The sequence below is a fragment of the Hypomesus nipponensis genome, chromosome 5, assembly GCF_054491055.1.
Source record: "Hypomesus nipponensis isolate SF chromosome 5, ASM5449105v1, whole genome shotgun sequence".
Classification (NCBI taxonomy): Eukaryota; Metazoa; Chordata; class Actinopteri; order Osmeriformes; family Osmeridae; genus Hypomesus; species Hypomesus nipponensis.
Window position 1 is genome coordinate 3145091 of NC_140365.1, and position 21949 is coordinate 3167039.

Genomic DNA, 21949 nt, shown 5'->3' on the forward strand with positions numbered 1-21949 from the left:
TACTCGTCACCATAGGCCTCGATATGACCAGATCAGGTGCACAATTTGGGATCCCATTAAGTCTTGGGTCTAACCCTTGCCTTATACCGATAGTTTTTTTAGTTGCCTAAATAACATAATCATATTTATTATTTTATTTAGGCAACTATATATATTTTAATAGGGTCTAATATGTTATATATTTAATGTTGTTTTTGGGGGTTTTGTTTATATATATATATATATATATATATATATATATATATATATATATATATATATATGTATATATATTTGTAGATTCTCGTTTGGAAAGCAAATGTTTTGTTTTGTCTCAAAGGTAAAAATATTTCTTCGAGTTAACATGGACAAGCTAGTGGTAATGCTTTAATTTAGTGCCTGTATTCAGTCAGAGGCACACCATTAGACTTTTATACCAGGAAATAGTTTCCATGCGCCAATTGAATGTAAATCTCGAGGACACCCGATCTTCTGACATTGGATCTAAGTGGTTCCTTGTAATCTGCTGTGTAAAAGCGATTACCCACCTCGAGCCTGGCCGCCGCGTTTGATTAGCTTCAGGGGACTGCAGCAAGCGGAGGAAAAATCAGTTTACTTTGAAGTAGTTGATATTTTAATAGACCATTAGTGAGTGCTGATGCTAGGAAGACCCTCTCCTTTGGGAGACTCATGCTCGTCCCGCTGAAATGACCATTGCGTCATCACCCCCCTCCCTTTCAACCTCTATTGGCTTTTCAAGCAGTCTGAGTGGTGTGTTGGGCAACCCCTGTCAGAGTTCTAATTTTATTGATATTATAGACACGAGCGCGCGCGCGCATGCACATAAGGACACAGGCTCCACGCGGCTTCCTTGGAACGCAGAGCTCAGTCGTAATCATCATCTTCTTCATCATCAATATCTTCTTCGTCATCATCACCATTAATATGACAATGTACTAGGTTACACTCCTGTGCTTTTTATTACAGCTCTTTGGAGACAAGGCTAAGAAAACATGTCACAGTCGCCGAAATCTGTAGTGGATCTCAAATCTCGAAGTTAAATTGACTATTTGTCAATGTTCCCAGCTAGACGGGCGCATATGACGCACAATGTAAACCAAATTAAAAGGAGCTCCATTAAAGCTTGGAAAATAATACGGTAGAAAACGACAAGGCAAAACAAAGACAAGCTATAAAAGAGCATTAAGCTTTAGAGCTGTATATAAAAATGTAGTTAATATTTCATAAGAGGAGACAAGAGAGGCGCAGGAAAAGAGCGAGAGACGGTAAACTTTCATTAAGCAGGTTATTTCGCTAGGAGGGAATTTCCTCGCTTTTCTCCACCATTTCTTTTATTGCAATCATACTGATATCTCTCTCACTCTTACCCCTCCCTCCCTTCATCCCATTTCCACCCACCGTCTGCCCTATTCTTTTCTTTTTTAAACGTAGTAATAAAAACATACAAGATCCTTTTTAAATGCACTATTACTTATCATAGCCTTTTCATATTGTACCATCACGGGCGTTTTAGAGTGGCTATAAAAGCACATCATTTATTATTCAAAAGTAGCGTCGTCTTTTTGCATATTGTCTGCTGCGTTTAGCTGCGAGGCTGCCACAGTTTCCCATTTCCCATGCTCGTCGAAATTGATAAAGGCAGACACACGCAATAAAAACAGCGCCCGCGGCAGACCAGCACGCGATCCTTCATATGCAGATTGCAGTAATTACTCGAAAATTTGAACGCCCATATTCTTTTATTTGCTTTTTTTTTAAGGTGGAGTGTGATTTCACTCTTTTTGTTAATTTTGGTGAACTGTCCTCCAAGTAAAGGCTAGGCTGCAAAACCTGTTGTAAAGTGGGCCTCGTCCGTTGTGAAAGAGACGGAAAGAGAGAGAGAGAGGGGGGGAGAGAGAGAGACAGAGAGAGATTTAGCTTGGATATACACCAACTTACTGGATATCCCGAGGTCATCAATCACAATGCAGTTCGGACCTCGAGCATCAGTCTTCAAGTATGTGCTGCTGTTGCAAACTTTCCATTACCCACACGTAGACCAATGGATTCACTCAGAGTACTCGCGGCTGCACTGACATTAGCAAAACACACACACACACACACACATACACACACACACACACACACACGTGCACACACATGTATGCTCAGACATATGCAAACACACTCAAACACTTACACACTCGCACACATACACGGACACACACACATGCAGAAACACACAAAACGGAAGCCACACTCACATACACAGAGACAGACGCTGAGAGAACGAGAGAGAGGGTAGAGGAGGAGAGAGAGAGGGTAGAGAAAGGAGAGGAGAGAGGGTACAGAGAGAAGGAGAGGAGAGAGAGAGAGAGAGAGAGAGAGAGGGGGAGAGAGTGAGAGGGACAGAGAGGGAAGGAGAGAGGGAGGGAGACGTAGGGCTCAGCATCTGCTCTTAAAAGGAAGCTTCCATTACTTATTAATGGACAAGCAACAACATGCACTCAGACACACACTTACACAAATTAAAACAAAACAAACATCATCCCACTGGCAGTTCAGCTCCGCGATGATCAAAGTACGGTCTATTCAAGCTGTGTTTCATCGTAGTTCAAACGCAAAATCAAGCTTTCGGATACTTTAATGGTTTATTATGTCCAGAGTGGACTGATTAAGTCAATGCTGTGTAATAAGTCGTTATGATATCTCTGATAAGTTAATACCAGCCCCCTAGTGTTTGAGAAAGATGTCAGGTCAGGCTGATGTTTGTATGAGTAAGAGCACAGAACAAAAAATGTCCCTTAACAATCTAAATCTTAGTTTGCAATTTTCTAAAAAAATTGCTAAGACACCTGGGTCATTCCGTTGTGAGTTTCATGTGATGAGAGTCATAACTAATATCTGTTAATATAACTAATATCTGTTAATATAACTACTATCTGTTAATATAACTACTATCTGTTAATATAACTAATATCTGTTAATATAACTACTATCTGTTAATATAACTAATATCTGTTAATATAACTAATATCTGTTAATATAACTAATATCTGTTAATATACCGTTGAGATTTGACAGATCAGAGGCTCTTTAGAATCATCAGATAATCACCCCACTGTGCTCTAAAATGTATTATGCAAACTAATTAGATGATGCCTTAAAATCTAACTAATGCTAAATTGAACCATTGGATTGAAACGGATGAGTTTGATTGAATCAGTGCAACATTGACAATATTGTATTATTATTATTTTACAAAATAACATTAATCTCATAGTGACGTGAATGTCAACGCAGTTTCATTAAATCAATCTCAGCATTGTGAGAATTGATTTGTTAAAAATAATGAAGCTTTATCAAAGACCACGGAGCACAAGATACACTAAGAGTGTTTTTTGTTTTTGTTTCTTTTTTTACCACGGTTAAGAAAAAGAACATTTCTGAGTACCAACTTGGAAGTTGAAAGAATAATTCAATTACAGTGACAGTGATAGTTCAATGGACTTAAGCTGGTAAGTGGGCTTTGCAGAGGCTAAATGGTCTATGTAGTCCTCTAAGTTCTCTTACTGTCCCAGGGGGAGAGGCATAGGAAGAAAAGGAGGAGGAGGAAGAAGAGGAGGAGGAGGAGGAGGATGTAGAGGAAGAGGAGTAGGGGGAGGAGGATGTAAAGGGGTAGGAGGAGGAGGAGGAAGAGGATGAGGAGGAAGAAAATGAGACAGAAGATGATGAAAAGGAGGGAGGAGGAGTAGGAAGAGGAGCAGGAGGAAGGGTCCATAAGAGGAAGCAGACCTCTGCAGGTCTAGTCGGACTGTCTGGGGTTGCATTAATGCCTGCTGCTCTTGATTACGGACCAGCATATAGAAAGGAGAGAGAGATAAACACTGTGGTGGGGTACTGGAAGATGGAAGAGCGACTGACAGCTGTTTAAGACAATGGAGAGGGCCTCACAGTAACCTGCTCATTGGGAGTATTTAAAGAACAAAGAGCAGAAAGAGGATCTGCCTCAGGGATGGAATGGATACCCTGCCTACCCCGCCACCCCCTGGAGAGCTGCCCCCTCTCTCTCTGTGTCCCTCTCTCTGTCTCTGTCTCTCTCTGTATTTATGTCTCTCTTTCTATCTCCATCTTTCTCCATCTATCTATCTCTGTCTCTATGTCCATCTTTCTCTCTCTTTCTCACTCTGTCTGTCTGTCTGTCTGTCTGTCTGTCTGTCTGTCTGTCTGTCTGTCTCTCTCTCTCTCTCTCTCTCTCTCTCTCTCTCTCTCTTATCTATTCCCTCTCTTTCTCCGTCACCCTCCTTTTCCCCATTCACCCTTTCCCTCTACCTCTCCCTTCTCTCTCAGGTTTGCTTACACTCAGTCACAATCTCCCCACAGCTTCTCCCTCCCTCCCTCCCTCCCTCCCTCCCTCCCTCCCTCCCTCCCTCCCTCCCTCCCTCCCTCCCTCCCTCCCTCCCTCCCTCCCTCCCTCCCTCCCTCCCTCCCTCCCTCCCTCCCTCCCTCCCTCCCTCCCTCCCTCCCTCCCTCCCTCCCTCCCTCCCTCCCTCCCTCCCTCCCTGTGTTGTGTCAGTCTCAGGGCTGGACGGCCGGGGGAGGAAGACAGACGAGCAGACAGACAGTAACAGGGCAATCATGTTCACAGGGCTGAGTGTGTGTCTGGATCGCATTACCAGGCTGAACCCCAATCCGCCCCCCTACACCCCCCCCCCCCTCCTCCCCTCAGCAGAGTCGCGCTCCATTGAGCCCAGTTTAACACGCCGCGCTCTGCGGAGACGAGCTGCAATCGGAAGCACTCCTCTCTCCCTCATGGGTGCTTGTGTGTTTAGTATCACTAAACACAGGGCCGAGAGGAGGGTGGAGGGGGAGAGGGGAGGTGAGAAGGGGGTGAGGAGGGAGGGAGGAGGGGGTGAGGAGGGAAGGAGGAGGGGGTGAGGAGGCTCTTAACATGTCACACTCCAGAGCCAGCGACACTCTGGTTAGAGTGTATTATATGTCTACACTCAGGGTAAACATGGCAGGTTGGTTAGCCCTCATGGTCCCCAGTACTTTGTTTTTATACTTAAACGTGAAGGCCCCTCCTACTTAGGCTGACGGAGAGACTATAAGAAATATAAAAGAACAGAACACAATCGAAGGCAATAGAAAGAAGCAGAAGAGACTGTTAGAGGTTAAGACCCAGATGAAGAGGGCTGATGTGAGGGAAGATGAACCAGGGTTTTGATGCTGAGTGTTGCGGAGAGCAGAACCATTCCCCTGATGGTTGACTGCGTGCCCTGCTTAGCCCACTAATGAAGAACAAGGATGAAGAATGGAGGGGCCAGGAAGGGGGGAGGACGGCCGGGGGGCAGGATGATGGGGGGGTGGGTGGTGGGGGGGGGGGGGGGGGGGGCAGAGGTTAAAATCAAAAGGAGATGGGGTTATCGGAGGTGGGGTTATCGCGACAAATATGGAGCCAGTTATTTATGTTATTTTGTCTCATTATTTGATTTTGAATGTGTGTGTGTGCGTGTGTGTGCTTGTGAGTATGCTGGATTTCCCCCAGTCCAGCGATATGTATGTGTGTGCTTGCATGTGTGTGTGCATGCTCACCTTCCCGCTGTCGAGCGGTGTGTCTGTGTGTGTACGTGTCTGTGTGTGTGTATGCATGCCTTCCTCCAGTCGAGCGCTGTCTGTGTGTGTGTCACCCTCCCACAGTTGGTGAGTGTGTGTGTGTGTGTGTGTGTGGGGTGTCAGTGTCGGCAGCACTGTGAGCCTTGTCGACGGTACTCAATAAAAGGCGATTATCCTCCCTGTCGCTGTGCCTCCCTTTGTCCTCCTAACGACTGCCTTTTGACCTTCTCACCCTTCCTGCTGCCTGCCTGCGGGGGGCGGGGGGGCAGACCAGCTGCCACCAGCAGCGGTCTCCCTCTCCTTGGCAGCAGCACTACTCCAGCCCCCTGCTTTCTCCCGGCCTGGTGGACCCTCAGGGTGGAGCAAGCTGTTGAGCCACCAGCCACCCCCGCTGGCCCCACCTGCCCTGCCTGGGGGCTGCAGGGGGCTGCAGCCCTGAGCCCAGCCCCTCTCTGGCTGGCCTGGGGCAGCATCCCCCTCACCTCCCTCATCCATCCATCTCTCTGTTTCTCTCTCTCTCTCTCTCTCTCTCTCTCTCTCTCTCTCTCTCTCTCTCTCTCTCTCTCTCTCTCTCTCTGTTTCTCTCTCTCTGTTTCTCTCTCTCTCTCTCTCTCTCTCTCTCTCTCTCTCTGTCTCTCTCTGTCTGTTTCTCTCTCTCTCTCTCTGTTTCTCTCTCTCTGTTTCTCTCTCTCTGTTTCTCTCTCTGTCTCTGTTTCTCTCTCTCTCTCTCTGTTTCTCTCTCTCTGTTTCTCTCTCTCTGTTTCTCTCTCTCTGTTTCTCTCTCTCTCTCTCTCTCTCTCTCTCTCTCTCTCTCTCTCTCTCTCTCTCTCTCTCTCTCTCTCTCTGTCTCTCTCTCTCTGTTTCTCTCTCTCTCTCTCTCTCTCTCTCTCTCTCTCTCTCTCTCTCTCTCTCTGTCTCTCTCTCTCTCTCTCTGTCTCTCTCTCTCTCTCTCTCTCTCTCTCTCTCTCTCTCTCTCTCTCTCTCTCTCTCTCTCTCTCTCTCTCTCTCTCTCTCTCTCTCTCTCTCTCTCTCTCTCTCTCTCTCTCTCTCTCTCTCTCCCTGTCTCTCTCCCTGTCTCTCTCCCTGTCTCTCTCCCTGTCTCTCTCCCTCTCTCTTTCTCCCATCCTTCTCTGTTTCTTCCTACTCATAAATGTGCTCTTTATTCTTTTTTTTGGGAGCTCTGTTGGTGTGTGATGGGCCTCATCTATCTTCCTCCCTCATCTCTTCTCTCGCTCTTCTTTTCCTTTTTTCCTTTTTCTTAGATTTCTCTCATTTTAAAATCATTACTTGAAATGCCCTTTGGAAATGGCTGGTAGCCTGAAAGACCAAGCATATCCTGGTGCGGAATTTTGTCGATACTTGTGTGTGTATTTACTTAGGAAGGGCTTACTGTGTTAAAACGGTTTACTGTTTACTTACTCTTCATGTATATTCATCCTGTACAGTATATGCAGACAAGGGGATGACAAATAGAATGCTGCCATCATCTTGTCCTTCTCGCCCCATCTCTCACTCTGTGGAATACACACAACTGGATTCACACACACTCACTCACACACACAGACAAACACACACACATTTATTTCAGCGCTGTCTGATTCTCCTCCCATCCCTCTCCCCAAGATATGATGGATGGATCTCAAGCTCACATTTTATGAGTTCTGGATTCATCTGGAGTGAATCGCTTCACTACCAAAAAGAGATGGAAGCAGGGAGAGGAGGAAGGCAGGGAGAGGAGGGAGGGAGGGAGGAGTGGGAGGAGTGGGAGGAATGCAGAAAGGTAAAGGAAATGGCATAGAAGATGAGTGTTTCATGCCGTATCCTAATTTGACAAAAAGACAAACAAGGGAGGGGATTGTTAAACAAATGTTTTTGTCTTTGAATAAAAACGGAACGCCAGAAGAGGATGTACCAGTGGCTGAGTGGGTCTGTCTATCTGAACACTTTGTCCATCGCAAGAGGGAGGAAGAGCGCCACAACAGCACAGGCTAAAACGCATGACCTCACCCACCCATGGCGGTAGCATGGTTCCCTCTCTGGTGTGTGTGGTATCTATGGTGTGACTTCTCTGTCTGGACTGGTTTTTCCGGCCACCGTGGTGACAGCTAGGGACAACGCGACCAGTTAGTGAGATCAAAGACTTGTGAATGTGTGTGGGTGTACAAGTCTGTGTGTGTGTCTAAGAGGGCTTGTGGAGGGTCTCTTCCGCTCATCCCCTCTCTCCCTCTTATCCCCTCTCTCTCTCCCTCTCTCTCTCCCTCTCATCCCCTCTCTCATCCCCTCTCTCTCATCCCCTGTCTCCCTCTTATCCCCTGTCTCTCTCCCTATCTCTCTCCCTCTCATCCTCTCTCTCTCTCTCTCTCCCTCTCATCCCCTCTCTCTCTCCCTCTCATCCCCTCTCTCTCATATCCTCTCTCTCTCCCTCTCATCCTCTCTCTCTCCCTCTCTCTCTCCCTCTCTCTCCCTCTCTCTCTCCCTCTCATCCCCTCCCTCTCTCCCTCTCACCCCCTCCCTCTCTCGCTCTCATCTCCTAGCTCTCTCACTCCCTCTCTCTCCCCTCTCTCTCCCTCTCACTCCCTCTCTCTTTCGTCTCCTTCTCGTGCGCTTCTCCCAGCGATTAGCGCCCGAAGGAAAAGACAATAAATCCAAGACGCGCTGAATGAACGCCATTCATCATATTCATTTTCCTGTCAATACAATTATGAAAAGCCTTGGGCCTTTCTCTCTTTCCCTGGAACTCAATTCTGCTGTGAGGAAACACAATTAACGCAAGGGGGGAGTGAACGAGGTCTGTCCTTTGGCCTCTCCCCCTCCAACACGATGTCCTGCTCTCCCGATGTAGAAGAATTCCATTTAAAGGGCGATTAAACATCGTCAGTGTGCTCTGCTTGACGCAAAAAACTCTTATTTTCTTTCCCAAATCAGTCTTTTCTCCAATGGAAGAGCATTTGGCCAAGCGCTGTCAGACAGCCAGACCCCTGGTGGAGAGAGACAGTACTGCAGCCACAGACCCCTTCATGTCCTGGTTGTGCCGTGTCGCGTTAACGGAGCGCTGTCTCTGTTTTTCTGTCAGCTGGTGCATCTCAGAGTGTCAATTAGCGTGTTTGTTAATGGTCCAGTAAATCTCTGATCATCAAAGCTCTGAGAGATTATTGGCCTGTAATGGGCTGATGGATCAATAGCAACTTAGCGAGAGAGAGAAAGAGAGAGAGAGAGAGAGAGAGAGAGAGAGAGAGAGAGAGAGAGAGAGAGAGAGAGAGAGAGAAGAAAGAAAGACTGAGTGACTGAGAGTGTGTAAGACAGAGAGAGCCAGAATGGGAGGTAGAGAGAGATAGAGAGACAGAAAGGGAGAGAGAGAGAGAGACAGAGTGACTGAGAGTGTTTAAGAGAGAGAAAGTGGGAGAGAGAGACAGGGAGAGACAGACAAACAGACAAACTGCAAGACCTGTGGAACTTCACGGAGTCGTTGTTCTGCATGTGTTGCTCTGGTTTCAGGGGTGGTTACAGGAGATCTCTGTGCAAGGCGAGGTAAATGACAGCACAGGGCCCTGAAGTCGGATTAGTGAAGAGACACAAAGGAGCAAATATGGAGAGAACATCCCTTCTCGTGCTCCCTCGCAAACTGAATTATTCATCCTGTTCTGCTGCCCGGCCGGCTGACCGGTAGAGAGGTGAGAGATAAAGGGAGCAGGGGCGAGGAGGGTGCAGGAAGCCAGACAGAGAGATGGACAGAGAGAAAGAGGGTGAAGAGGGTGAGAGCAAGCAATAAAATGAGTGACTCGGAGCCCTCTAGCCATGCTCTGAAAGACTATTTAAAATTTATTAACACACATCTGTAACTGGTTTCAATTGTACTTTCAGTGGCAATAAAGACTGAAGGGCCCCAAAGCCTCTGTCTCGAGCTCTGTCAGTCTCTCTTTTTCTTCTCTTTTTCTCTCTTCTGCTGTCTCTACCCCTCTCTCTCCCCCCCTCTCTCCTCCTCTCTCTCCCCCTCTATCTCTCCTCCTCTCTCCCTCTCTCTCCTGCTCTTTCTCGTCCTCTCTCCCCTCTCTCTCTCCCCCTCTATCTCTCCTCCTCTCTCCCCCTCTTTCTCCTCCTCTCTCTCCCCCTCTCTCCTCCTCTCTCTCCCCCTCTCTCCTCCTCTCTCTCCTCCTCTCTCTCCTCCTCTCTCTCCCCCTCTCTCTCCCCCTCTCTACCCCTCTCTCTCCTCCTCTCTCTCCTCCTCCCTCTGGGCATCAGCTCCTCTAATCAGCATCAGGGCCTTGCTGGCTCCTGGGCTGTGACTGAGGAAGACGTGTGATTGGCAGGGCGGGAACCAGGGAACTGACCAATGAGAGACAGAGAGTAGCAGGACAGGTACAGCTTTTGTGGTGATGCAGGTGGAGGGTCAGAGGGTCAGATGTAGTACACTGTACCTGGGAGGGGGAGGAGAGGACGAAAAGGTGTTCAAAGTGAGACCGTGTGCGCGATATTTCTGTGCAAGAGTACTGTGTGTGTGTATGTTTAAGTGTGTGTGTTAATTTAAGTGTGTATTTGTAGTATGTGTGTGTGTGTGTGTGTGTGTAGGCTTGAGGGTGATGAACTCCCAGCGTATAGCGAGGGCCATGTGTGGGGACAGTCATCCTCTGTGGGACCTTACACCCCATCTCTGCCCCATCTCTGCCCCATCCTCCCCCTCTCTCCCCCATCCTCTCCCCTCCTCCCCCTCTCTCCCCCCTCCTCTCCCCCTCTCTCCCACATCCTCTCCCCCATCCTCTCCCCTCCTCCCCCCTCTTTCCCCCCTCTCTCCACCCCCCTCTCTCTCTCCCTCTCTCCACCCCCCTCCCTCTCTCCCCCTCTCTCCCCCTCTCTCCCCCCTCTCTCCCTCTCTCCCCCCTCTCTCTCTCTCCCCCCTCCCTCCCTCTCTCCACCCCCCTCCCGGTGATAATTGATTCTGGCTGGGCCGGGCTGATTGGTGTGAGCTCCCCCCGGGGGCGGAGGGGTGAGACAGCTGTCCCTGAGCAGGCCTGACCAGGGAGGGCTCCACCGGCCCTGCTCGCCCAGACACGGGCCCTGCTCGCCCAGACACGGGCCCTCCGCCGCCCCCCGCTGGTCTGGAGCCACGGACAGACGGACAGAGAAGACCAGGAGAGAAGGAAACAACCAAAGAGAGAGGGATAGAGAGAGAGAGGGAGATACAGAGAGAGCGAGTGAGGGAAAGAGAGGGAGAAAAAAGCTGTTTGTGGGTATTTGTGCACATGTTTGTGTGTGTTAGTGTTAGTGTGAGCGTGTGTGTGTGTGTTCGGTAATTGGCTGAATATTGAAGATAGTTTTGGTGCTGCCCTCACTAACATGGCAATAAAGCCCACTTAAACAGCGCTATTAAGAAACACACAGTTGAGCCGGTGGAGCAACGGTTTACAAATTGAAAAAAAGTAAGAATTGAATAATATTGGCCTTTTTCCGGGCTCATTTTTTGTTTTTAAAAGTCCAAATGACCACTCAAATTGGGTAGTGCATCATTTCCTGTCAGGCTGGTGAAAGGGGGCTGGACAGCTCTAATTCATCATTTTGGTGATTTAATAGCTCAGAAATATATTAAAATAATAAAAAGAAGGCTGAAATGCCCTGGATTTGCTGTGATAAATAGCCCTGGCTGTCCTGATTGGATTAGGGCCGCTAACAGATATATTGCGGTCAGGATTCACACAGTCACGCGCGATTGTTTTCCAATAAAAAGTTGCATATTAAATTCCAACACAGAAGAGGAGGGGAGAGGTCTCTCAGTCGCAAACCCCTCCAGAATGAAAGAGAGAGGGAGAAGGTGGAGGGCAGAAAGAAGATGAAGGAGGGATGTGGTTTATGCTTCCGGTGTCTACTTTTCCGGATGTGCTTCACTCCCTCTTTCTCGTTCTCTCTGGCACACACACACACACACACACACCGTCACACACACACATACCTACACACACTGGTACACAAGCACAGACAGACACACACTAACACAGGAAGAAACATGGGCACACACACGCATACAGACACACAGATGTATACACGCATACACTCAGTGTCTCCACACACATTGGGCTATGTGGAGACCCTCTCAGGGGATAGGCAGAGTCTAATTGTACCACCACTCATCAGTATGAGCTTAATCGTAATTAATTAGCTCATTTGTTTATGCAAATGCACGCAATTAAGTCATATTGTTTACTAAACAGATCATTGTCTAAATCAACGAGGAATGTTCTGAATTCAAAAGCAAAATGATGTTCTTCTAATTAAGCTCATTAGTCAGGAAGTGTAATTAACAGGTTCCTGATTAGGATAATTTTTGTTTCTGTGGCGATCTTGGGCGTCGTTTTGGGATGCACGCTGATAGACAGCGAAGACATGAGGACACGCTGTCACGTTCCTAAAAATGGAGGGAAAGTGCAGTAGTGGAGGGCTGCGCCACGGATAACAACGGCCAGGTTGTAATTAGCTGTAGGAGTGGTAGAGAGCAGAGGACAAAAGAGGAAGTAAAAAAGGGTTCATGTGTTTCTGTGAACAAGACAAAGAGGAAGAGAGAAAGATATATGAAGAGACAAAGACAGAGAACAAAAAAGACAAAGAGAGGGAAAGAGAAAGAAAGAGAGAATGGAAGAAAAAAGAAAGAGAGAGAAAGAGAGAGAGAGAGAGAGAGAGGGTTGTGGGTCAGAGGTGTTGGATGTACAGGGGTTAAATCATTTTCATTATTACTTCTGAGATCTGGCCTGAGGGGATGCAAGTATGAACGATTAGAGAAAGACGGAGAGAATGAAAGAGAGGAGGGAGGGAGGAAGAGAGCGAGAGACTGGAGGGTCTTATAAATCATAACAATCATAACCCCGGGACACATGATGACAAAGAGGGGGGTGAAGAGCAGAAGGAGAACGAGAGAAAAGAAGGATTGATAACAGAGAGAAATGGAGGAGAGAGAGAGACAGAGAGAGAGAGACAGACAGAGAGAGACAGGGAGAGAGAGACAGACAGGGAGAGAGAGACAGACAGACAGAGGGAGAAAGAGAGAGAGAGAGAGAGAGACAAAGCCCACCAGCCAGAGACTAGAGGAAGACAGAGGAGGGCTCTGAGACAGGCATGTGACGACCAGTCGTTGATGAGCAGCTCAGGAACGTCAGGGACGCGGGCGGTCAACAAGCCACACTTAAACACACATGGCGGCCGGCTGAAACCTACAAAGTTGTTTTACGGTCATGTCAATGTGCAACTCACACACAGAAAACACCTTGGCCCTCTCCCCCCTGCAGTGGGCCAGGACACAGGCCCTTCTCTGCTGAAGACGAAGAGGCAGAGACCACCAGCTAGCCTGACGAGAAGCAGCAAAATGAAAGAAAAGATTATTTATTTGGGGACAGTAAGTGACTCAGAAGCAATTTGGCTGGCAGGACATGGTGTGAGAAACAAGCTGGAAATCCGTTTGAGGGAGATAACGTTGCGAGGGGAAGCGAGAGGAAGAAACAGACCGATGGAGATAAAGTGGGGGGGGGGGGGGACTGGGAAGGGATAAATAGAGAGAGAGAGATGTGCAGAGAGATGGAGAGAGGAAAGAAGAGATGGAGACTGTACAGACTGCAAGTTACTAAAAGGAACAAAAGATGAAGTAAAGATGTTTAGATTGGCTTGTGTACACACACTGTGTGTGTGTGTACAGTGGTGTATGTGAGTGTGTGTTTGTGAAACCATAGTGACAGATGCATGAACAACAAAGGAAGTGTCCAGGCCCAAGGTAGAGGCATTTAAGGTCTCCCTCTCAAATTGATTATTAGTTTAAATATGTTTGTGGTTAATACAAATAGGATAGTTCTATTAGCAATGAGTAGGATACTGTAATAGGTTTCTGTGACCTGCAGGAATTCCTCTTGGTTTGAGCACATGCTAATGACCTTGCTATCTTGAACGTTTATTAAAAACATCCATCTCTCTCTCTCTCTCTCTCTCTCTCTCTCTCTCTCTCTCTCTCTCTCTCTCTCTCTCTGTCTCTCTCTCTCTCTCTCTCCCTCTGTCTCCTTTATTGCTCTCTCTCTTTCGTAGCTCTGTCTCTCTCATATTGTTCGAACAGTTAGCTCCTGAGCAGTCCCTTCCCACACTAGTCCTCCCTCTCCTAAGACAAAGCTAATGAAAACAGCTATTTGCGAGAGCTTGTGTCTTAATTGCTATTCCCATCACCGCCAGCCAGAAGGGGGTTTGGGGTGGTGATAGAGAGACAGCTGATCGAGCGATAAGAGCAGTCATTAGAATCCTGCATTAGAGACTACTCTTGCTGCCTAATGACCAATTACAGCTCTTTCAGCTCATTCTCGGAGCCCCAGACTCCTACACCAGCATGGCCTGGCTCTGCTCTGCCCTCTCTCCACGTCTCCAACGTCTGGCGACTGCTCAGAAAACACGCGGTACAGATGGGAACACCTGCGAAGAGAAGGGCTCATTCATTCTCATTTGTCTCCCTCTGTTGGTTTGTAAAGGCACCCACAAGGTGCTCTTGTTTTTCATGAATGTCCTTTCGCGCTTTCGTGTCTAACTGCATGGCGCTGTGGGAAGACAGATGAAAATAATGCTGTGATTGGTTAATACATTTTATTTGTTTCCTCCATACAGAGGGAGGGAAATTTACACTGACCAAAGGAGAGACAAAACTGAAAACAAAAGAAGGGGTACCAACAGTACACCCAGTTTGCTCTGAAAGTTGGTCATCGGTCAATTTCATCTCATTTTTTTGTTGTCAACTTGACATGCTTTTCCTCCTCCCTTCGTTTCCGTCTTGAGCGCGTTGACCGTTTTCTTCTTCACCTCATTGGGAGCCGTCGTGACCTTTGACCCCCTGCTCCGTCTAAGTCTCAGCAGAGAGATTAGAACCCCCAGGGAGACCAGAGGCAGAGCCAGCAGCAGACCCAGCACGTCCAGGCTGTAGTAGCAGGCCCAAGCCATGCTGTAGGCCTCCGTACGAAGGTGTCCGGCTCCCCGGTTGCGGATCACGTACTCCACCCAGAAGACAGCCCGCTGCAGCGGGGGTTGCGGCTGGTCCCTGTGGAGGCGGGAGAGCCCCTGCATGCTGCGGCGGTACGAGGGGTTGCTCAGGACGTCCCTCAGAGCCTCCAGGAATGCCTCCTCGGTGAGCGTGGCGGGCTCCAGGACTCGGCCCGCTCCCCTGGCCTGAAGACGCACCAGGTTATCCGGCTGGTCGAACAGCAGGGGGAGGCCGAGGACGGGGACCCCGTGATAGATGGCTTCGTACAGGCCGTTGGTGCCTCCGTGGGCCACGAAAGCCCGGGTCTTGGGGTGCCCCAGGAGGTCGTTCTGGGGAAGCCAGTCCAGCAAAAGGGTGTTGTTCCCCAGACTGGAGGGTCTCCGGTCTCCTGTGAACTTCCACACCACCTTGTGGGGGAGCCGGGCAAAGGCAGCGGCCACAGCTTCAGTCACCTCCCTGGGCAGGGCAGAGATGAGGCTGCCCAGGGTCATAATCACCACCCCATGCTCCCCAGAACTCTGCACAAAGTCCTCCAGCTCTTTGGGAAGCGCTTTTGCAGGGCGACACTGGAAGCCCCCAATGTAGACCACGTTGGGCATAGTGGGGCGAGGGAACTCAAAGATGAAGTCCATCCTCATCAGCCACACGTCGGCAGAGTACTGCATGGTCAGCAGGTCAGCGCCGGGGGGGAAGTGCTTCTCCAGGATGGAGCTATATGAAGGGAACACCAGCAAACGTTCCAGCAGGAAGTTGAGAGTGTAGTGCAGCAGGTTCCTGGTCCTCTGGAGAACATCCATCTGGTCGGTCAGCCCCGATCCTGGCACAGGAACGTAGGAGACGGGAGACGGGGCGATGGAGAAGTGGCCCTCGCCAAAGCTCATCCACCGCACGTTGTAGACTAGTGGGAGGTGGAGGTAGTGCGCTAGGATGACCCCGGCAGGCACGGCTGGGTCTGTGAGCATGAGGTCAAACCCTGTGTCCTTCAGCTGAGCCATGAGATCCTGGTTCTCCAGCATCATGGAGAGCATGTTGGAAGTGGCACTGTGGGCCGCAGACAGGATGGTCAGCAGCTCTCTGACCTGCACCAGGCTGCCGACCACAGCACCCTGCCTTCGAGCATCCAGAATGCGGCGGGCGGAATTATCGAACAGCTCCATTCCGATCCCCTGATCTCCCATGTGAATGGTGACCGGATGGTAGTGAGGAGAACGCTCTCTCACAAACCAGCTCTCGGAGACCCGTATGACCGTCATGTTGTGCCCTCGGCTGTGCAGTTCCTTGACCAGTATTTCCATGTTGACCCAGTGACTGCCATCCACGGGGAACACCAGAATGTTGGCGCCATGACAACCAGGAGACGAGGCAAAGAGGAGGAGCTGGAGGAGGGGCCAGAACAGGGCGGGACTAAACAGCGTTTTCGTCACATGATCAGGCATTTCAGTCACCTACAGGACACAAATGCAGGGACTGATTAAAAGAACAGAATGTAAGAGACAGAATGTAAGAGAGAATGTAACAGAATTGTAAAAGGGTGGAAAATTCCAAGAGTTGTCTGTAAAATATCATTAAACATTTATTTATTTTTATGTCTTGGAATCTTCAGCAAATTTCAATTCATCTCAAATGTAAATTAAGCGAGAGTAAGTAAATAGAGGTGCAATAAAACATTCACCATCATCAGCAGTATGCATGAGTTGACAACACACTTAATCTATTTTAGAACGGACAAACTTATCAGAAGTTAAAATTAAACAACATTTTGTAAAGAAGAATTGCTGGTGCTTCAGGAAGCATTATAAATATGTTGCAAACGTTGTCAAACACCTGTTTTTGGCAGAATAATTTACCTTAAAACACGATTTTATGTAGAATGTCTTCTCGTCAGCGCAGTGTGCTCCCAGATCAAATTATTGGTTTGAATAGTGAACACAGTTCTATTTCCCATTCGAACCAACAGTTAAATCCCCTCTTGAGAAAGAGCTGCTTAGCTTGTGAAACCCGAGATCAGGAAACTGTAAGCCCTTTCTCCAAACTAATGAGAAGAAAATCTTCAAGCACCCTCTATTGTAGAAACATACCAGTTTTCCTAGATAAGAGGAAGTGTTTGAAATTCAATATTTACTCAATAGCAGGTTTATCACGAGAAACACTCAAGTAATGAGGATTCCAGACAAACCACCTAGCCTGTAAGGAGCTGCATAAAGCGTTATCTCTACAGGCTTGTTTACATCTGAGTTCCCTTTCTGGGCCACCTTAACTTCTGTTCTGTATATACTAGCATCAAATGATTCTTATCGTATATTGAGGGGACTACTATGAGTAACCACAGTAGATTGCAGGGATCTCGCACTTTCCTCGTCAAAGTTGGCAGGGGGTGCAATTTTTGGCAAGGCCCAACATAGCCCTGCCCAGAAATGCACCCCCCCTAAAATTTCTGTTTGGTAAATCCTGGCAAGTACCCAGCTAGCTTTCAGTTGGGGTAACTGATAGTGGTAGTGCTTGAGATGTGGAAGGTGGAGTGTTTGAATCCCAAGTGCCGACGAATGTCGGACAATAGTAACATATAGTGGTGGGTCTATGTCTTAGCACAAGAAGTCACATATTTTGATGGCTGTCGTCAGGTTGAAAAAATATTTTCGAAAGGTCAAAAAAAAAAAAAGAAAGAAAGTTAAAAAAGAATCTCTGCCTAAACTAGCGATCGGGGGAGGTCTGGGAGCAGGGCCAGCTGTGGGAGTCAGGTGGCTGAGCGGTTAGGGAGTCTGGCTAGTAATCTGAAGGTTGCCAGTTTGATTCCCGGCCATGTCAAAATGACATTGTGTCCTTAGGCAAGGCACTTCATCCTACTTGCCTCGGGGGAATGTCCCTGTACTTACTGTAAATCGCTCTGGATAAGAGCGTTTGTTAAATGTAAATGTAGGGCCAGACCAACGTTAAAGGTCACGGAAGTCTAGGACTATAACCCTGACCATAGATCACATTGGTTCATGCAAAGTCATGTGTCTGTCAAAGCGTTCACACTGTCAAAGACAAACGTTTGTTCTGAAGAGCAACGCTTTATTTCTTGTTTAAATAATTGACCAAGAAGTGCAGAGTGAAATGTGACAGTGAGAGAGAGAGAGACACACACACACAAAAGGAACAAGGGACAATAGGGCTTAAATATGTGTCACTTTCAATGGCATGAATGTGTGCAAGTGAAAGGGTGACATAGAAATATATTAAAATCAGCGGTTTAACACTTCCCAAAAGGGCGTGTGAGAGAGAGAATGAGTGAGAGTGAGTGAGAGAGAGAGAGAGAGAGAGAGAGAGAGAGAGAGAGAGAGAGAGAGAGAGAGAGAGAGAGAGAGAGAGAGAGAGAGAGAGAGAGAGAGAGAGAAAATAAATACATCGAATATCCATACCTTGCTAGTAGCTATGGCTAGGACACATGAGGTCAGGAGTGTTATGTGTGAGATACATTCTGTCGAGAGCACTACTTTCTCCCTCTCTCTGTCCAAAACAACACAAATGCCAAACTATAGCCAGACAGACATCAACACAGACAAATAAAATGGGTTCAATACAAGGTCGGCTTACTATAGGAGAGCTAATACAAAACCCCCCATGTGGAAACCAAACGCCCGCTCGTCTGATTCATTCTGGAGATGTGCCTGTTTTAATAAACCAGTGATGATGACAAAGGACCATGGATCTGATCCAGGCTGTGCTGGAGGTGATGAGGCTGGGGGTCTGGACGTGATGAGGCTGGGGGTCGTCATGTGTTCTTAGCGCTGACCAGGATAATAGGGATGTTCCTCCTCCTCATCTCTTTGGAAATCTGGCACCAGGAACAGCAGTTACAGAAGGTGGCGTACAGGCAGTCATTACACATGGTGTCCTGCAAACACAGGCAGTCAGGTGAGAGAGGGAGAGATGAGCGCCAACCTTGACCCCAACCCCTGTATTTAACCAAAACCCTTAACCCCCAAAACCTTAACCTGGGTTATAAACACAGACATATAACTGATAGGTTAGAAACACAAACAGTGTTGGCTAAGCAACAATGTCCTTTCTGAATTTCTACTATGCATCCATCACAGGACGACCGGAAGGCTTTTTGTCCATACTTTGATGCCGTAGCGATGACGCATCGAAACTCTCATTGCCATCGAGACTGGTGGAATGCAGCCAAACATGTCCAGGAGAGGGAGACAAAGGCACTGTCCGTATGCCTTACTGTGTTTGCAGGCATAGCAGGGACAACACCAGCATGCAAAACAACCTAGGCATTGGAGAACGTCATTACATGAACACAGTTAGACACATCAAAAGCTTTTCAAACACACACACACACACACACATATAGGCAAGGTATCACACATTGTGATATGTTGTGACATTGTGACATGCTTGCGTGTAAAAAGGGCTATACAAATACATTTGATTTGATTTGATTTTATAAACACACACAGAGACAAAAACATACACAGAAAGTCACAACTCATTTTACACACAAACATATGCAAACACACACACACGACAGCTGGTACTTACAATCTGGGACATCCTCACAGCAGTCACAGATTTTAGATCCCCACTGATCAGATTCTTTCGACTCCATGACGGGCTCAGGCTGCCTGATGACCATCTTAGACGGCATGATGACGTCAAATCTACATTAACATTTACCAACATCAGTGTTAAATCCTCTCAAACTGTCTAGGTCAACAGTGTCTTCAGGTTACCCGTCAAGAGATTCATCAACTCATGACATTAAGATACAAGGGTATGAATTAGGATTAATAAAGTGAATTTAAATACATTTAATTAAGCTGTATGCTTATGACAGGGTGTTTAAACAAACATCTGCAAGGATACATATGAACCTTTAGGCCTATTATAATAAAAAAAATCAAAATTATGGGTCTATTTGTTGATTTGACAAACGCACATAGTATCCTATGTGACCCAGTAAAGCTTGCAGTAGACTAAAGCTTCCAAACGTAGCCTAGAATATGTGATATTCTTCATCTTCTTTTGTGATTAAGCATTTGGCCTGTTGTTTAATCAACAGTGGCAGGTGCAAGCTCTTTTATAAAACATTGTCTGATAAACATGAGCAAATTGAAATAAATCTGTTAAACTAAAAACTGTCAAAAGATTATTAAGTATCCACCTTGATCTATATGATTATCTATTAGGGTATTTCTTACCTGTCCTTGTATAGGTGTGAATGATGAGAGAGACGATACTCAGTTATGGGGGAGGAAGGATTGTCACAATAGACTAGGATTAAAATAACATAACTATGAAACTATAAAGACGTAAGTAGATGACAACCACCGGAGCAGGTCCAACCAGAAATCTTCGAGAGAATGCCGGTCAGCTGGAGTCATAGGCCTGCCCTGGAACAGGGTGAGGCATTACCACATGACATGACATTAACACATTTATGAGTCCAAGAAGACAAAAATGTATGACAATATGAACATTTCCGATAACATAACAGCTCATTTATGAACCTGTTGATTTGACTTTTTTAAATGTAGGCCTATGACTTTGATTAATGATTGAAGTTTCATCAGAATAAGAAAGTCAAGTTAGCCTATTATTTAATGAACACTTAATGAATAAATTGGAGATCGTCATTCAATGACTGCTGGAAAATAGGGGGCTTGGGCGGGGCGGTGGTCCCGCACTTCCCACAAGAGTCAGGACCCCCTAAAGAGAGATGGGGGGCAAAAGTAAGTTGTGGAGTCTCGTGTTATTAATGTTAACTGTACCCACCCCGCATCCATTTCATTTAGAACCTAGAATCCCAAGCCGACATGGGGAATCCCGTTTTCTCAGACTTTAAAATGTAGGACTACACCTTTAAGACACCGGAACAGTGCGTATTGCAAAGGGGAGTGGGCATACAGAACCCAACTGTCTGAGAATCTAAACATCGCATTCGTGAAGCAACGAGGACCTTCCGTGCCGTCCATTAGGCCTAGTTACAGGTTAGAAACCACGCCAATACTTTACACGGTTATAGGGTTGAAATTAATAAAACATACCTAAAACATAAGGCCTATATTTAAAATACACTCATTAATAATTCCGAAGGCTAGTTTGCGCATTGCCTCACAAACTTGCACGACTTGACATTTGTCAACAAATTACGTGAACATCATAATACTCTACTTTTTTATTTGACTCAGCACGTTTAAATGCAACTTAATGCTCTCCCTCCGTAAACACGTTTCACTATCTATAGATGGGTGTCTATGCCAAGTGTCTACTTAAGTGTAATCTCTGTTTGTTCTTTCAATACTTTCCCCATATCAACCAGATTTAGATATCATCGCCAGATATTCTGCCCTCGACAGATATTCTGCATGCTGTACTGTTGTGGAAGCAAGGACGAGGAGAAGGAGCGCCCGGACGCGAAAAATCCAGGGGTAGAGAGACCCAAATCAAAAAAATCAGAACCAACTCAAGAGAGCGCACACCGACCGCTAGCAATGTACGGAGTTGCGGCGGGAATGCCCGAACTGTTACCTCCATTTGGAGTGATCCAACCCGGCACGGGGATCAGCTCCCGTGAGCCGAATGAGGGTCCCGGTTTGGGAACGAGATTCAACAGGGGTGAGGTGAGCTTTGACTCCCCCCAGCGGAGACTGGGACATCGGGCCCCGAAGCTAGGGCAAATAGGACGGTCGCAGAGAGGTGAGTGCGGCAGATAATGTTAAGCTGTGGAGAAAACACGGAGGGAGAACCTGGTTGAAGTCTCCAGGGCAGTAAATAACAACACTGAACTGACACCGCACTCAGATCGGAACATTGTGTGAGTGCATAACATTGAGTGCACAACAGTGAGTGCATTATAAGACGAGGCATATAAAACATTAACGGCGTAGTGAATGTTTTCAAAATTCAGACGAGCTGTGCGGCCATGGATACACACATACAGCATATGAATCCAATGTCTTGGCCCCACTCACACAGCTCTCAGTTCAGACAGCTCTACCAGGTTGCCTCACCCAATCATTTGCTCACAGCTTTGCGATACGTTTACATTTAGTCATTTAGCAGACGCTCTTATCCAGAGCGACTTACAGTAAGTACAGGGACATTCCCCCGAGGCGAGTAGGGTGCCTTAACCCAAGGACACAACGTCATTCTGCAAGGCCAGGGTAATTGAACCGGCATCCTTCTGATTAATAGCCCGATTACCTTACCTTGTTTGCAGTGGACATCGATGATGAGGACCTGGACGACACAAACAACAATGGGCCTCTCCTCCCCATCTCCCTCAGCCTGTCGCCCGTAGCCTGACCTCACAGCGTCCACAGCGGACCGAGGGTGGAGGAGATGACCCCCCAGCGGACCCAGGAGGAGGTCCAC

The 21949-nt window shown here is 47.4% G+C and overlaps 2 protein-coding genes across 6 annotated transcripts; both read right to left on the reverse strand.

Moving 5' to 3' along the window:
- Positions 1–14206: 14206 nt before the first annotated feature.
- ugt5g2 (UDP glucuronosyltransferase 5 family, polypeptide G2) lies at positions 14207–15899 on the reverse strand. Its single transcript, XM_084697967.1, has one exon. It carries the CDS (start codon positions 15874–15876, stop codon positions 14317–14319), a length of 1560 nt encoding a protein of 519 aa, XP_084554093.1. The 5' UTR covers positions 15877–15899; the 3' UTR covers positions 14207–14316.
- A 1715-nt stretch (positions 15900–17614) lies between these two features.
- On the reverse strand, positions 17615–21949 carry LOC146287805 (cornifelin homolog B-like). Of its 5 annotated transcripts, none has more exons than XM_084698817.1 (6): positions 21784–21877; positions 21104–21295; positions 19904–19965; positions 19115–19233; positions 18688–18842; positions 17615–18458 (listed from the first exon to the last, which is right to left on the reverse strand). In XM_084698817.1, the coding sequence occupies exons 2-6, from the start codon at positions 21107–21109 to the stop codon at positions 18336–18338; spliced, it is 465 nt and encodes a 154-aa protein (XP_084554943.1). In that variant the 5' UTR covers positions 21110–21295; positions 21784–21877; the 3' UTR covers positions 17615–18335. The 5 variants fall into 5 exon arrangements, with proteins under 5 accessions (XP_084554943.1, XP_084554947.1, XP_084554944.1 ...); XM_084698821.1 differs by having other exon boundaries at positions 19901–19965; XM_084698818.1 differs by having other exon boundaries at positions 19774–19965.